Source organism: Saccostrea cucullata, unplaced genomic scaffold (assembly GCF_032062105.1).
Source record: "Saccostrea cucullata isolate Sc308-1 unplaced genomic scaffold, CSIRO_AGI_Scuc_v1 ctg555, whole genome shotgun sequence".
NCBI lineage: Eukaryota > Metazoa > Mollusca > Bivalvia > Ostreida > Ostreidae > Saccostrea > Saccostrea cuccullata.
The window spans coordinates 570,209-588,297 of NW_026936559.1; the positions used below are offsets into that span (position 1 = coordinate 570,209).

The 18,089-nt window shown below is 31.2% G+C and overlaps 1 protein-coding gene across 1 annotated transcript; it reads right to left on the reverse strand.

The window, feature by feature from the left end:
• Positions 1-1,930: 1,930 nt before the first annotated feature.
• On the reverse strand, positions 1,931-16,220 carry LOC134245818 (fibrillin-2-like). The gene is made up of 15 exons (XM_062728063.1): positions 16,019-16,220; positions 14,285-14,351; positions 14,037-14,128; positions 13,545-13,763; positions 13,211-13,306; positions 12,543-12,680; positions 11,044-11,193; positions 10,372-10,518; positions 6,420-6,569; positions 6,183-6,332; positions 5,566-5,715; positions 4,851-4,994; positions 4,623-4,757; positions 2,480-2,564; positions 1,931-2,377 (listed from the first exon to the last, which is right to left on the reverse strand). The coding sequence occupies exons 1-15, from the start codon at positions 16,053-16,055 to the stop codon at positions 2,359-2,361; spliced, it is 1,779 nt and encodes a 592-aa protein (XP_062584047.1). The 5' UTR covers positions 16,056-16,220; the 3' UTR covers positions 1,931-2,358.
• Positions 16,221-18,089: the final 1,869 nt, after the last annotated feature.

An 18,089-nucleotide genomic window follows, 5' to 3' on the forward strand; every position in this document is an offset into this window, starting at 1 on the left:
CGAAAAAGGGGGAGGGGGGTCCCGTCCTCAAGCACTTATGGTAAACGGCACTTCACAATGTATTTATTATTTATATTAATTCAGCGAAGATCTGAAATTGGTCGTTGTTCAAATATTGGTAGATAAATTGTGTCCTTATTTTGTAAAATAATTAAGAAGATAAACATGTACTACCGTAAAATATAATCGACAGCATTCAAGAGATGTCACGTCGTAGTCAGCTGATTTCTGCAGTTAAAACGTTTCCATCGACTCCATAGCGTAAAGTTATAACTTCCGAAGTAGTAAATCGAGATCATTTCGTCGAAGAAAGCTTAGATAAGTGATTGATTTTTCTAATTTGTTGTTATTTCCTTAAAGAATGCAGAAATCCGTGATGCGACAACATTGATTTCATTACAGGAAGTCTGTTTCTATACATCCCGGTGAGGGCGCTGCAATCACAAGAAGATAGTGATTGTGACGTCATAAGTCGGCAGTCCCTTCGATTTAGGTCGATTTAGGTCTATGGTAAGACTTATTTGTTTGTAGACGTCGATTCTCATTGATAATTTTCTTTTACATCCTTCAATCAAGCGTCATATAAAAAAGCGTTTTAATGACCCTATGAAATCAGTTCATCTAACGATCTGTATGTAATTAGTTTGAATCTTTGTTGTACACATTAATCTAAGGTTCCTTAGAATAATATAACTGTTTTCAAATAATATTTGTCTATTTTCTCTTTCTTGTGTCAATTGTATAAATTAAGATTATATATATAATAAAATTTTACCAATCAGTGATCGTTTCTGTGGCGTAATCGATAAATCTCATGGTCGTGAGTTCGATCCCCGGCGTGTGCATTGAAGAATTTTCTTCAATAAATAAACATGATAAAGCCGTGCACTATTTCGGCATAGTGTGTTTACGCTATATAAATCCTTAGACCACTATGCGAGAATAGTAGGGTATGGGTTATATAGAGACAAACTGACAGGAAGCATAATAATATTAAGTAAAATGCTGACTTACTTTCTCAATGCTGATTGTTAGGCCATTATTTACAGACTGAGTTGTCAACGGATTTTTGAGCATTTTACAAGGAGCACACAACGAGTCATTTTTCTACGACACCTGATCCAGACTCTGATGTTTTGGAGGTCCATGACTGCTGTGCTCCTATTTGTAATATTTGATGGACTTTTTAGCTCGACAGAAAGCTACTGTTTAATTTATACAGGTTACATGCTTAGTTGCTTATACTGATTAATGATCTTCTTAAGAAATAAAGCATAATATTATTATATATTTTTTCATTGGAAGTAAACATTATATACCTTATTATTAGCCCCCTTGGGTAATTGATTTATTTTTCAAGCGATTATAAAAATTAATTTATTTAGCTATCACAACTAAATGACTAAACATGTCTTTCTGTTCTTGAGAAGATTATTAAAGAATTATAATTTCCTATTTATACAAATGTAAGACTCGATCTCCAATTGTGGCTCCTATCTACCCTTGTGGGTCTTTTTATTTAAGCAAATTTGAATTTGCACTATGTTAAGAATTTTTGCTATAAGTTTGATATTTTTTGGCCAAGTGGTTCTTGAGAAATTAAAGATTTAAAAAAATGCCACAATTTTTCAACTAATTCATAATAATCTCCCATTGGAATAATCTCCCATTGGAATAATTTCCCCTTGGAAGAAAGTGTAGCCCTTCATTAAAAAAGAGAAAAAAATCTCGAATCTTCTCCAACTCAAGATGCGTTATGGCAACTTTGGATATATAGATTTTTTCTCAAGTGAGCTACTAGTTAAGATTTTTAATGCATCAATAACATTACATCCTTCCCTAAAGGATAAAAATCTATATATATTTTAAAAAAAACTTGAAGATAAAAATAAAATTCAGTACCAGTCAAGTACATGACATATATTGTACAATTTTAAATAAAAGACATAATGAATATTAAAGTACTTGTCCTCATTTCATAAAAAAAATATTCAAGCCCTAAACATGTTGTATATCAAAAGTCTAAATTTCACATTTATTGGAATATGAGCCTGAAAAACATGTAAAGTTGCTGATCACTTAGTATTTCTCCTTGACATAAACCTTGCGATATACATGAATCCTTTTATGCGTCTGTCTTATGAGAAACAGGAAACTCTGTGACGTCATATAGATTTTCACACAGCTGTGTTTCTTTATCATGTAGGTGGTTGTACATATACACGCCCTCAGAGGAGGATGGTTCTCTAAAAGTGGACAGCGGTTCACTGACGTCATACAAGTTTTCTGTTGTTTGCTCCTCTGCGTGGTGAGTTGTGTCGTAAAGTGTATCTCCTTTATAACTGCAATCACTGTGACTTAGAGGGATTTGACATTCCTGAAAGCAAGAAAAATGTGCTAAGCCAATCTGGATGTTAACAATGAAGCAAATATGAAATTAAATTGATGAATTTTTTTTTTTTTTTTGTTTCGAGCTAACCTTTGTATCTCTGATATTGCCAGGAATAGCATAGGTGTAGTAGTTATGGTCCTCTGGTACATTATCAGCTGTATGAACAACCAGTCTACATCAAGAAATCAGTGGACATGTATGAGCAACGTAAGTTTCAGGATTCGTTTTGAAATTGGTGTATGCACAAAGAGGAAAAATACCTTCCACTCCGCGCTTTCAATTTTCTTCTACACACCATGAGGCAAGTTATGATTGATATCGTTACCACAAGGAGGAGGACAACAGAACCAACCAAAAGGAACGGATGTTTTTTTTCTTTAATTTAGAATGTTAAGGTCAAAAGATTGGGATAGAAATAATATTTCTACTGATAAAAATGCATAAAATATTTAGTATAATAAAAATGATATCACAAATGCAGAAATATATAAGAAGCTATAGAAAATTCTTAAATACTTTAAGTAGATTTCAGCTTAAGTATTTTATATAATTTTCAATACCTTTGATGTTTCACTCTTGGTATGCATACTATATACCCCGGTATTTCTTCACCTCTTATCCCATATACGAATAGTATTATATACATGTAATAATATTATAGTATACTAACTACTAGACTAGTACTGATTTTCTGTCAATTCCCAGAACTTACTTTAAAAGGTATTGAAATAAATCACGTTGAGTAGTACTGTGTAATATCTTGATCAACATGACTAAAATGAAATACTTATTTTCTTTATTAAACGAATAAACACCTGAAATGCACTGCAGCTTGTTTAGATGAAATCCCACATCACAAGAGCACAGCCCATATACACATCGTCCACTGTTCTCAGTCCCTGTACACTGTGATGATTCTACACAACTTTGACCCAGAGAGAGATTCCCTAAGGGTCAACATACCCAAATATATTCTCTTTTTTTGCCAAAATACGGTATTTTAAATAAGATAGACAGATACCAACACGAAGTATAAAAAAAAGGGAGTGTATGTACTAGTAAAAAAATGAAAATAATTTTAAGCTTTGAATTAACCTAAGTTACTATTAAGAATTAAATACCAAATAATCATGCTATAAATGAATATCAAAGGTAAAACTTAATATTGCATTATTTGACGAAAACACAGAGCATAAACCATGGTATAACTAATGAAAAGACAGACGAAATCTTGAGTATTATATTTTTTCTATATAATTTTTACAGATAAAATTAAATGCATGTACGAAAGACAGAAAAATAAAATAAGATATTAATAATAAAATAAATAAAATAAAATAATAATAAGAAAAATAGTCAACCTCCAAAAGTTCATTGAAACATTACAAATTATGCATAGAGCAAAATGGACTTGTAAAAAACATTGAATAAGATGCTATGATTTGCTTTTCTTGTCTTTGTTTTTAAATATTCCGTTTTTCAAATCATATACATTGAAATTTTTTATTGGTATGTATTATTTTATATAAAAGGAAGATATGCATTGGGGGAAATCTGATTGTAGACAGATTTCTCTGAAGTTGATGTTAAATAGATGCTTGAGATTTTAATTGACAATATCTCATCTTTTGCATGAATCGAGCTGAAAACTGAATGGAAATTCAGAGGAGCAGATTGTTGGAAGGTCAGAGACTGTGTCTGAAATTTCCTAGTTATTATCAATCATTTCAGTATTTTTTCATGTCAAGTAATTGGGTTGATCAGACGGTGAACAACATCACAATTTTATTATAATAACTCATGACAAGGTATGCACATTATCAAGCTATTATATTTAAGAATAGTTGTAATGAAAATTCTAGTCTTCCCGGTTGTCGTGAGATATGTTTGTATAAAATGTTGCAAATACTACGTTTGTAGCAATTTATTTTAAGTAAATTTTGTGATTTTTTAAAACAAAAAAAATTTATAGAACATCATTTTTCAAATATGATGCTTTAAAGTTTTCATGAATTTCTCCCTCATGAATGTTAATATTTTTTTGTTTGTAAGCATTTTTATAATGTTTAGACATAAAGGGGTATCAAAGCGTTTAGGCAATGAAATATGGAGATTTTTTTTTCCAAAAAAGGTGTTGGAATTTTCAAAAGATACTTTACAATGACATATGGATTGACGAACTCCTGTCTTAGTAACTATAAAAAAGGTAATAATTGTTCACAAATCGTACCTTTTACACACTCTTGTCCAACTTTGAAATATCCATCATTACATGAGCATGACAAATTTTGACCACAAATTACATTGTCTTCTACACTCAAACATTGTTTGTTTGTCTCGCATGGTTCACCTAAATGTTTTTCCCCTAAAAAATAAAAAGAAATTCCGCAATAGAACTTCCACCATTCAGTGTCTCTAAATGTTGATGAAACAATAATACAATCATGATTAATGTAACCTTCAATGCATCGTCCTTGAAATTCAAGGTGTCCAGGTTTGCAATAACATATTTGTCGTTCCCCGAAAGTTTTACAGACGTCTGCACCTTCTGTTCCATTACATTGTATATCGTACTCACAAGATCCAAATAAAAAAATGTCCGCTGCAATTAGAAAGTGAAAATAATCTTTCATAGGATCAAAGTTTTTGAAAGGTTCTAAAGGTATAAAAACCACTTTTAATTTTGCAATGTATCAAAATTTAAGAGGACATGAACTGTGTAATATGTTGAAATTTCTTTACAATCATATTTCTGAAATACAGTTATAATACACACACTAGTTTTATAACGGTAATAAATCTATTTATGAAGCCTTTTATTTACTGGAAATCACAATAGCTCTTTTTTAAAGCGATCGCTCACTGATGGGAAAGTCGAAAGTTAGAACAAGAGCCGTGACATATTCTAGTGGAAAATTCTTAGCAATTAATTGTACCTTCGCCAAGCGCTCGGCAATTTGATCTTCTTTCGAATGAGTCGATAAAAACCGACGCCCTGTTTTACGACAGGAATTGGCACGATAAAGAATCCTCGCTGCCCAATAAATCTGATTGCCAAATAAATTACACCGGTAGTTAGTGACGATTCTCTATGAATAGAGAATTGAAAGTGAAAAAATAAGTGTAAAACATTCTCGTTCATAGTGAAATATGTATCACAATGTAAGACTTACATTTTATACACCTTTCTTTATGCCAAATATATCCGTCATTGCAAGCACAAACACCCGTCTCATTGCGTTTATCATAAAGACAGACTCCAGCGTTTTCTGTACCAGTACACTGCTCATCAATTTTACATGTATCAAAAATATTTTTCTTGGCTGAAACAATGCATAAAATGAAAAGACTTCTTTTCTAACATAAAAAAAAAACATTGTGATGAGTTAGTAAGAATAAAACATATGGGGATAACGAACAGTATTCAAGATCAAAAGTCCGTAAAACAAAACAAAATAGGAGCAGAGCAAACACGAATTTCCAAAACATTGCAGGTGGATCAGGTGACATGGAGGAATGAGCATCCCCTGCTGACCTGTCACCCCGCCGTATGCTCCTTGTCATGAAAATAACGAAAAGATTCGACGTCAATTCAGTGTATAAATAGTGGAATAACAATACGTATGAAAAACGTCAGTCAACATTTGACTGAAAGATAAAATGTATTTGCTGACAAGGTCATTGTATCGACCATAGAAGACGATACGAAATACATATTTATTATGCAATCCTAGATTCGAACGACGACATGTTACTGTAAAATATTCTAGTCTGGCATAAATTATTTTACCTCTTCGACACCTCAATGTATCCTTGTCTTCTATGTAGTTTGAAGCACACACACATAACCCTTTGCCTCGGACAGTTTTGCACACACCCGCACCAGATGTTCCATTGCACTGATCATCTAGTATACAATCTTCATACAACATCCTGTTGGCTGAATTAGAGTTCATTGAGACTTGCCAATCGTTATACTTTCAAATTATTGTGAACCATATGGCATTATAATATTGATGTAAAATACCTTGCAGACATTGATCAACATGTTGTAAGAAGCCAGGGTTACACTGACAGATCCTAATTCCTGTTTCATTATAAAGCTGACATTGATGTGCATTCTGTGTTCCTGTACAATGTTCTTTTACATAACAAGCCTCTCCGATGGATTTACCTACTATGATAATAATAAAAAAGATAATTTGTGACACACCGATGTCCGCCATGGTCTGGATCAAAATCCAAGATACCAAGGGAGAAGAAATGTCTTAAGAAATAAGCAATACCATCCCAAACTGTGCCCAAGAGATATATGGCAGATATATTTCTTTGTGAAAAGTAGATCAAACTCAAAGGTCAAGGCCAAAAGGAGGAAGGTTTTTTCGCAGGAAATACACAAGTCATATGAAATACAAAAGCCTTTCGTTTTAATTGAGTTATTCCAAACTTTAAGTTATTTAAAATCAATGTAGTACAAACTTTTAGGTTCAGTTCAAAATGTCAAATACTTGTATATTCATACCCGAAAAAGGACATGTGACAAAAAAATTCACTTATAAAGCAGACTGTGCAATATCTGTACAAAAGTTATGGCCAAGGTCAAAGTTTGAAGTTTTTTGAAAAAGTGGGTCAAAAGTCAAGGTCAAGAGCTCAAGTAAATTTATACTAAAAGAAAGGGATTAACACAAAATTAAAAAATACACATGTGAAATATAAAAGCCAGAACTTCAAACAATTAAAGTTATGGGCAAGGTTAAAGTTTATGCATATAAATAGATTAATAATCAAACGGAAGGATGGGCAAGGCAAAAATATATAGCTCGCATCTTGAATTATGAGGGGTATAAAAAGTCCTTACATAAGTTACATTTTTTTTTCAACTGTAGTTTATATATCTAATTTAAAAATTAGTAGATATCAGTTCTTTAATGCATAAATAAGACCAATCAAAAGAAACTTGATAACTAAAAATAACCAATATAAAGGTAAGAAGGTAAAAAAGCATTTAAAAAAAAATCTTTCAAAATTTGTATGCCTAGCAAAGTGTTATGCCAGGGTAAAGATTGTGCTATTCACCTTTCGGAAAATTTTATTAACGTTTTCCACCAAATTTGATTCAACGCAATCATTTTTTATACTGGTGATGTCATCTTTATTTCAAAAGCATTGTAAGGTAATCGATGTTTCAGCTCATTCTTGCCTATTTTACTTAATATACTTGTTCAGACTTTTATAATATTTTTATTTCCATGTTTTGCCTTTGAAACTATAGTATAAGATAATCCTTCCCTCCGAAAACACTGCATACCTTTGCAGTATAATAAAAAGAACTTTAATTATTCAGTGATTGTAAATGGGTTGGCTTATTCATTACACCTTGACAGGAATGAGGCTCTCGGTTGAAAATTCCTGCCACCTATCACAATTACAGCCATTGGATTATGTTTTACTTTGAGTAGAATTCGTTAAATCATGGAATTTCTAATTGAATTGCAGATTTAAAAAGATCTTCAGTGAAATTGTTGAACAAAATGAACGTTGTTTAAATAGAGCAAAATTACACTTATCTTGTATGCTAATTAAAATTTGAAGTAAAACGTTTCCTAAATTTATCCCCCTGTACACAAACACATTAATATTAAGGAGACAGAACTGTTCAGTCCAAATTAGAAAGGGGTTTAAGATATGTTATTCATTAAAGTGAATAATAATCCAGGGTTTTAAAACATTGCTACAGCAGACACTTTGAGAAAATCTATTGCAGTTTACACTATAAATCATTTGGAAACAAATTATCATATCTGATTGTGAGGAATACAAAATTGAGATTTCATGAATTAAACGGGTTTTAAAAGGCATTAAGACAAAATTATATTAGAATTCAAGTATTTTATCCCACGAACTTTGATTTCATGCAACAATTCTTTAAATTACGATAACACTGAAATGAACTCTTTGTTAATCTTTGTTGATGACCTTCCAAACATGCCGTTTCGTTGATGATGCCATATCCATCAGGACAATAGCATAATTTTACTCCTGCAACATTTCTGCATTCCTTTGCACCATGAGTTCCTCTGCATTGAAGTGAAGACTCACACGGTTCATAAAGTCGTCGATCTCCTTTGAATGATAGATATTCATATATTAAAGATATTTGCGCCATTAACCTTTATTGCGAGGGTACAAACCTGAACATTCTTTACAAATATACATGTTGAATTGAATATCGCGTAATTTCGAGGGAAGCATCACACACAAAATAAAATTACTCGGCTTACAATTTATGGTGCTGAAATAAAAAAAAATCTCTTTATCAATGCTTCATTCGCGAATTATTATTATCGCGATTTGATGTCGATGAGCCCATTCGCGATATTAAGTTCTCTCGCAAAAATAAGGAATCTACAGTATCAAACCATCAGGGAACGTTAAAATAAGAAATTCATTTTTTCTATCGATGATATCAAACTTCAATAAAAGAAATTCACCAAAGGGTAAATGTAAATGTATTTGTAAAGAAGTAAAATGACCAGTTGCTTGGACTTCTAATAGGAAATACACGTACCATTTGAATTGAAAGAGAAATTTTCAATTCGCATACCGGGTAAATATCTTGTGTCCAACTGGGATTTGCAGACACTTACTTTGCAGACATTTTCCATTGATTTCAATGAATGCTGCACTGCAGGAACAAGCACGTCTTCTCGTATAAGCATCATAGACACATTCTGTAGTGATCTCTCCTCCTATGCATTGTCTACTGTCAACACATTCCTTGGCGAGCGCTATTCCAACTTTAAATAAAATCAGTAAAAGTCGATGACTTAGATGAATAAAGGTGTTAATTACACCTTGACAGGAATGATCCTCTCGGTTAAAAATTCCTGCCGCAGGTTAAAGATAAGACCTATCATGATTACAGCCAATGAATTATGATATACTTTGAGTAGGATTTCGTTAAATTATGGAATTTCTTTTTGAATTGCAGATTTTTAAAAAAAATCTTCAGTGAAATTGTTGAACAAAATGAACGTTGTTTAATTAAGCAAAACTACACTTATCTTGTATGAAATTTAAGATTTAAAGTAAAGCATTTCCTAAATTCCCCCCCCCCCCCTCTGTCCACACGCACATTTACATCAAGGATACAGAAATGTTCAGTCCAAATCAAGAAAGGGGTTTAAAATATGTTTAGTTTATGAAATATTCACTAAATTGAAAAAAAATCTTTCTCAAGGTTTTAAAACGTTGCTACAGCAGAGAATTTGAGAAAATCTGTTGCAATTTACACTATCAATCATTTGAAAATAAATTATCATATTTACATTCAGTGTAATTTTCCTTATGAAATTCATTACAAGTCCACGAAGTTCAAATTCCTATAACACGCGCGAAACCTTGTCACCGCACGTTAGAATACAAAGCAGGAACTATAAGCATTTTCAATACTCTAGGGACACTAAAATGTGAAATGTTTTATTTCAATTTAATGAAAAACTATATAACCCTGAAAAATTAACGTAAAAATTAATTTGTCACTTTTTCCCTCGCAATGTTTGTTTGCGTTATTTATCTTTGCAGCGTCATTTGACGTCACAAACGGCTCTTACATCTATTAGCCACGGCAGTTTTGAAGGGCGCTAAATTTACATTAAATTTTAAGATGAACGAAATAAGCAAATTAGAGAATGTAAATATAAGCATTGAATTCATAATGCGCGGTATTCAATTTGTCGGCACGGCCAGGTGTGTTATAGGATCGAAGACATCCAAAAAATATGAATTCAATGCTTAAATAACTGATTGTTAGGAATACAAAATTGAGATTTCATGAATTAAACGGGTTTCAAAAGTCATTAAGACAAAATTTATATTAGAAGTCAAGTATTTTTTTCACACCAACTTTGATTTCATCCAATCATACTTTAAACTACGATAACACTGAAAGGAACTCTTTGTTAATCTTTGTTAATGACCTTTCATACATCCCCTTCCGTTGATGATGTCATATCCATCAGGACAATAGCAGAATTTTACTCCTGCAACATTTCTGCATTCCTTGGCACCATGAGTTCCTCTGCATTGAAGTGAAGACTCACACGGTTCATAAAGTCGTCGATCTCCTTTGAATGATAGATATTCATATATTAAAGATATTTGCCCCATTAACTTTTATTGCAAGGGTACAAACCTGAACATTCTATACTGTAGATTTATAAATATACATGTTGAATTAATTATCGCGTAATTTCGCGGGATTCATCACACGCAAAATAAAATTACTCGGCTTACAATTCATCGTGCTGAAATCTAAAAAGCTCTTTATCAACAGTTCATTCGCGAATTATTATTATCGCGATTTGATGTCGATGAACCCATTCGCGATATTAACTTCTCTCGAAAAATAAGGAATCTACAGTATCAAAACCATCAGAGAACGTTAAAATAAGAAATTCTTTTTTCTATCGATGATATCAAACTTCAATAAAAGTAACTTACCAAAGGGTGAATGTAAATGTATTTGTAAAGAAGAAAAATGACCAGTTGCTTGGACTTCTAATACGAAATACACGTACCATTTGAATTGAAAGAGAAATTTTAAATTCGCATAGGTATCTTGTGTCCAACTGGGATTTGCAGACACTTACTTTGCAGACATTTTCCATTGATTTCAATGAATGCTGCACTGCAGGAACAAGCACGTCTTCTCGTATAAGCATCATAGACACATTCTGTAGTGATCTCTCCTCCTATGCATTGTCTACTGTCAACACATTCCTTGGCGAGCGCTATTCCAACTTTAAATAAAATCAGTAAAAGTCGATGACTCAGAAAAATTAAGGTCTTTGACAGTTAAATATACCAAGCATACTCGAATATTAAAGTTAGCTTCCTTCACATTCATCTAATATTTTTAAAAAAAGATTACAAAGAGGAATATTCGTTGTCAAAATACTAGTTTATGTTATTATACAAATTAATAAAACTTCATTAAAGTCAGACGTGATGTTCCTTAGAAATCTGTTTATTATTATTATTATTATTCTTTGTAATAAAAAATGTGTAAAATTATAATAACCCTATGATTTCTAAACTGATTTCTAATTGTCCGTAAAAAATTAAAGAGCTAAAATTTTTGATATTATCGATTTAAGTTATTTCCAAAAATAAACATCATAATCTGGTATCTTACACAAATGCCTGGTGAGGTATCTCAATTTTGGGGAGTAAACATGTTAAGGTAGCAATACTTCAATGACAAAATCTCAGAAAAAAATTATATATTATTTAGGAACGTTCCATCCCTCCTTAACAAGCTTTCAGTAAAAAATCATTTTATATGTTTATTTTTTACTCGGACGAAAGTGCCAAAAGAAACGCGAAGTACTTAGCATAAAAACGTTCGTCAGCTACATGTGATACACAGTTATTTATTTTTAAATTAGTTTTATATGATTATGAAACATTTTCATGTTTAAAATAATTATCAATATCTTATCGTGTAGTGTTGGAACAAAATATACAAATTTTTAATAATAACAAGATGTATTTGTGAAACATTGATGCCCCCTAACGGCAGCTTATGGCGAAAGCTGAAGTTCCTAAATTGAAAGTCAAACTCTTAGGTAAAAAGATCAAAATCATTGAAGGTCTTTTCACAAGGAATGCATATGTGACATTGGAAAGCCCTCGTACTAACTGTTCAAAAGTTATGACCACAGCTAATTTTTTTACACAAATTGTGTCAAACTCTCAGGTCAAACGTTAAAATATTTTACACCCAATGAAATGGTCTCACAAAAAATGCATACAAGTATTCGAAATAATGATATCCCTAGCACCAACAGTACTGTTAAAAAATTATGGCAAAAATCAAGGTGTGGTGATTTTTTAGCAACTCTAAGGTCATGGTCAAGATGTCAAATTTGAAAGCATCAATAGAATTAAAGGTCTTGTCACAAGTAATAAATACATCTGAGAAATATGAAAGTCATACCCCCTACCCAGTCAATAGCTATCGGCGATCTTAGAGTTCTTGGGGACAAAGTGAAAAGCAGAAAACAGACAAAGAGACAGTAAGACGGACAGACAGGGCAAAACTACATAACCCCGAAACAATGAATACGGGAGCATAAAAAATTTGAACCTTTCAGACAATCTCCATTCATAAACTCGAATCCTTCTTTGCAAAGACACAGCGACTTTCTTTGCTCAGTTTGGATACAAATGGTATTCTTATAGCATTGAGAATGCATGCCACATGATTCATTATATTTCCGCTTAGCTTCAAATAAATAGAAAATATTATTAGAAATTTAACTTCAAACTAAAATTCAGTAATTTTTTCACGGACTATAAGTTAGGTACGAGGGATAAAATCTTACTCATATGCAAATAAAAATCTTTGTTATATTATACTATCTGATTAACCTAAAAAATAGCAGTGTTTCCTCATTTTTACATCTTTTAAAATAATAGTTCAGTAAATAAGACCACGATTTAATGTTTGTACCATTTTAAATTACATTATTAACGTTTGCAATGATTTCTGTCATACATTTATACTCCCTATATATGAAGAGTTAATCAAAAATATAAATGAAGGTGACATATTATTTTTAAACATTTATTGGGATGTAAATACGTGATGGTAAGCTACCAAATCTTAAAATGTTCGTGCTCATTGGATTTGGTTTTATGAACAACCCGTACTGATATCCTGATAAAAGTTTAATATTATAATGATATTAATTAATTTAATTACAATAAAACTTAAATAAATAGAAATTTTGAAAATATTTTTAGAAATCTTACGAATACAGATTGACTTTTGAAAATCTCTGTAATTCTGACAAAGTTCCAGATCATCATCACACCCTTTCCCATTCTGACATGCTTTTGCAACATAATCTAAAATTATTTTAGCACATAAAAAAATGAGAATTCTCAAACCATTGTAATAAAATAATCCGATTTAAAATCAATATGTCATTAATATTGTACTGTTAACAATTTTTCATAACGTTTTTAAATAAATCCTTGTTATGATGCTGGTGGGACAATGCTCATCTTAAGCAGGTTAGTTCTAGTTCAATATCTATGAAATAAAAAAATATACATGTACATGGAGGAATTCAAAATTAAATACCTTTTCGTTGGAAACATGTGAGAGAGAGATTTACATTTGGTAGATCTTTTTCAAGTTTACACTTAAACGGATTTAATCTGAACTTGTATTCCACGTCGTATTCGTGGATTTCTGCATATACATCTCTGATTCTCAATACAGAATTTTCTTCTGACAGATCGTCATCCAGGAACAATAGGCAGGTGTAATCTGATACTGATTCGTCTTGATCGTGAACTTCTACAAAAATTGAAACTTAAAAAAAAACACGATCATCCACATATAAACAAACATATATCTTCTAAAAATTAATTGAAATTTGAAAATTAAAAAGAATCATAATTATCCACATATTAGCAAAATTATATATATCAAAATTAAAAGCTTTTTTTTTAAATGAAACCATTGACTGAGTACTCCATTCGAAAATATTCATATAAGTAATTAATGGGACATTCACCAGTCATGGCGCATTTTGTAAAAATATGATGTAAAAGAGAGCTAAATTCGTACCCTTTTTGAGAATGGACAACATATTTCTAGAAGAAACATCACAACTTTGATTTCCTTTGACGAATGAAAGGATATTGCGATAAGGAAAATTCCTGTAAAATTAATCTTCAATAATAAATTACCTCAAAACTGTAGTAATGAATGTCTGGTTGGAAATGTCTGAATACTTTCCATAGAATTTAGCTCCTATATCTACAAAAGTGATTTGAATAGTTAAATACGTAAATGATGTAAAATGTATATTTTACCCCATGTAATGCATAGAGCTTGACTGGTGTTTTAGTTGTGTCAACCCAAAATTTAGGAGACAGGAAACTAAAAAAAATATGAATACAATTAGTGGAAGAATATGTTAGCATAAGTACGAGAACGGTAAAAAAGTTGTCATGATTAAAACAATTAGGAAATTCGTTATTGACTTTCGAAAATTAGTTACATTTAAGGACAGATGATACAGACAAAAAATGGATGCCTGGAATCAGTATATATTTTTGGCCTAATTATATTGCAAACGATGCAAATAACAAATTTCTAGAATATTAAGAAATTATAAACCTTCTGTTATGTTCAAAAGTCGGTCCTTCTGAAATCATCCTTATTGATATATACAATTGAAATATTTTTCACTTCAAATCACATATTTGTAAAATTTTGAATAAAAAACTAAAAATTACGCGGTGAAATATATTCAGTTTATTCATTTAAACATGACCCAAAATGTTGTTTTCAAATTTCTTGACATAAGTTTGTTTGTATCGTCTGTCCTTAAATGCCATGACATCCTCATAATTGGCATTATATAGTTTGTCATTTCCAAAAAATAAAAGGAAAACTGAAACATAATTGTGTAATTTTTTTTTTCTAATTTAAGATGGAGTGTTTTTTTTACCGTCATTTCGAGAATTTTTAGAATCCACAATGTAAAGATGAATTTCAAAATTCGGCATCGACTATCGTATATCAATAAAAGATAAAGAAAGAAAGGAAACGTTCTTTCGGCTTTTTTACGTGAATGTTGCAGGTTTTTCGGGTGACTTTAGAAATGAGGCTTTGACCTGTATATCTAATTTCAGGGGAATTCAGATTTTTTACATAAATAATTCCTGTGGTAATTTAGATACCTTGGTGTATTTCCATACTAAACGTTGGGCTTAAAGTTGAACACTTTCATTTTCCATCAACTAGAATCAATTGTAAATCAAATTTGCTTTCATGCCTGCTGTTAAGGAGAAGATTTAGAAATATTGTTTCACAATATTCCAATGTAAACTTTGATTCAGTATTTGATCTACCGTCACGGTAGCTCGATCGATAGAGCGCTTACTTTGTGATCGGGAAGTCGTGTGTTCAAAATACTGCCGCGAGTGACCCAAGTCGATGAAAATAAGTAGCATCTGCCCCTTCCTTCGCCAACGTTCGACAATTTGAAGAGAAAGTTGCGGGTCATTCAGACGAGACCTTAAAAACAGAGGCCCCATATCACGGTATGCGTTTGGTGTGATTAAGAACCCTCTCTTCTAAATAGCCCTAAGTGCCGGGTCAAGTTCTGAATTTGAAGACTTTCAATCAATCTTCCGTTACCCACTTTGCATTATGATGCAACATTTTAAGATAGAATAGAGTCTATTTAATTACTTGAATCTTTCACATAGTTAGGTTTACCATTTCTTAAAGTTCTTTGCAAGTGTAAAAGTGCGATTAAGAAACACAGGCAGAAAATTGCTTTTTGTAATATACAATTTGCTCAAACCCTTTTTTGGGATATGTAGGAATCTATTTATGAGCAAAACATTTCCGTCAGCATATTTTTATTTGCAATTAGTTATTTTGTCAAAGTCATGACAAATAAATACTGTATATACAAGTTAATGGACTCATTTGCAGAATTTAAAAATTTGGTAAATTTCTATTGCTAAATTTTATCCTACAACTGTAACTTACAGGGAAGCGTAAAATCTTTGTAGAACAATAGAAATACTTACAATACAGACATATTATGCATCTTTGCTCCAGTCCCATCTTTTATTTTTACCAGCTTAAATCAAACCGGCTATCTTTTCTTTCCTGTTGAATTGTTTTATTTCCATATAAAGACGATATATTCTTCCTTAATATGCTATATTCTCTGCAACGAAAAATATATTTGTACATTTATACCTCATTAAAATGCTACAATTAAATCAATTCTTTGTACTTGACGTTTTCATCAAAATTTTGTTCCTTGTTTGTATTTAAATATGTTTGCGTAAGCATAACTGATTACTAATTGTATCAGGCGTTCAAATATTGGCAATTTTAGTAATTTTAATAGTTTTTGTCGACTCAATAATACATTGAAACAATTTTCATGGTCATAGTGCATTAAATAGTGCTAAACATGTGATCTAACACATGGTGTCATTGATTCATTAAATGTTTTAAGGACCAGAGCTCTTTTGTGAACTCTTCATAAACATCACCATTATCAGTTTATATTATCACGATTAAGTTTTGATATAACTGTTTTGACATTTAACCTACACTTTATGTGTATATTATTTTTAACTTCCAGATAAGTTTGAAAGAAAGCATAGAAATATACAAGTAAGTGGTGAACAAATATTTGTAATATGCCTGGGATACATAGGATAAGGAAAAATATAAATGCTCTATCTCCTTAAAAATGTAGGAAATGATCAAGAGCGAAAGTGTTCCGTGTAATGTAATCCAGGGTTAACTTCCCATAATTTTTCAAAATTTCTCTAGATAGACTGTTTAGTATTCTTGAATATAATGAACATGTATAAGTAGAGAACAAATTATTCCGTTTCGTTCAACGAGGATTTTTTTATTTAAAAGTATTAAAGTATATTATTGCATAAAATATAGCTATATTTTATATAAAATAGATATATTTTAATTTACATCTTTTTTACAATGATTTCGGTTGAACACAATGCTTAATTTTTTTTATTTCTTTACACATCATTTACAGTGTTATTTATAGTGTGTACACAGTAAATAAGTAATAAATAAATATGCTTGAGTCTAATATGCATGCATAAGTATACATGTATGTTTAATGATGAAACATATGGAAATAAAAACAGTATTCCAGATCAAAAGTCCATAAAACAACACAAAATAAGAGCAGAGAAAAAACATGGACCTCTAAAATATCAGAGGTGGGATCAGGTGCCATGGAGGAGTGAGCATGCCCCTGCCGACCGGTCACACCCGCCGTGTGCTCCTTGTCATGATCGGGAAATAACGAAAAAAAATCGTCGTCAATTCAGTGTATAAATAATGGACTATGAATTAGTATGAAAAACGTCAGTCAGCATTTGACTCGATAAATTGTATTTGCTGACAAGGTCATTGTATAGACCATAGAACTTATTAAATGATGGCTTTAAATGAGATTGCTGAAATTCTTGTTTCATCAACTTGTTTGTCAATAATTTACCCAATTGTAGAAATTGTTGATACGAAGAACATGCTCTTGCGTACAAATGTATATAATCAACTGAGATATGTGAACTCCGTATGCCGGTGACGAAAGTATATTGCTGCACAAGCAAAGGAAGTTGACGATAGAAAAAGTTAAAGTTAATAATATATTTAAAGATATGTATATATTTTTCGATGAACTTGGATGAAGACAATACTTTTATTTCATTACACATCAGTTAAGGAGTTATGTATTAAAAGAGAGATTGAAATAAAGAGAATTTTTTTGTCTAAGTTTCAACCATGTTTATGTAAAGCACGTACATAAAGATATCATGTACATTTTCCCTAAGAAAGTGCGAACAATTGAAGTTTACAGAAATATTTCAGCACGTTGAACCAGCTTAAAGGTTTGAAAAAAAAATGTTTTTGAACATTCGAACACTTTTATATGTTTTTAATCCTAATTTTGTGTTATGAATCATATTATCAAAATCTTTCATTTAACTGTGTGATTGACTTGCGTTTGTAAATTATCTACAAATATATTTTGTTTAAAAATGGTGTAATAATTAAATAAGGTTAATGTAAGGATATTGAATCTTGAATGTCATACCAAACCTT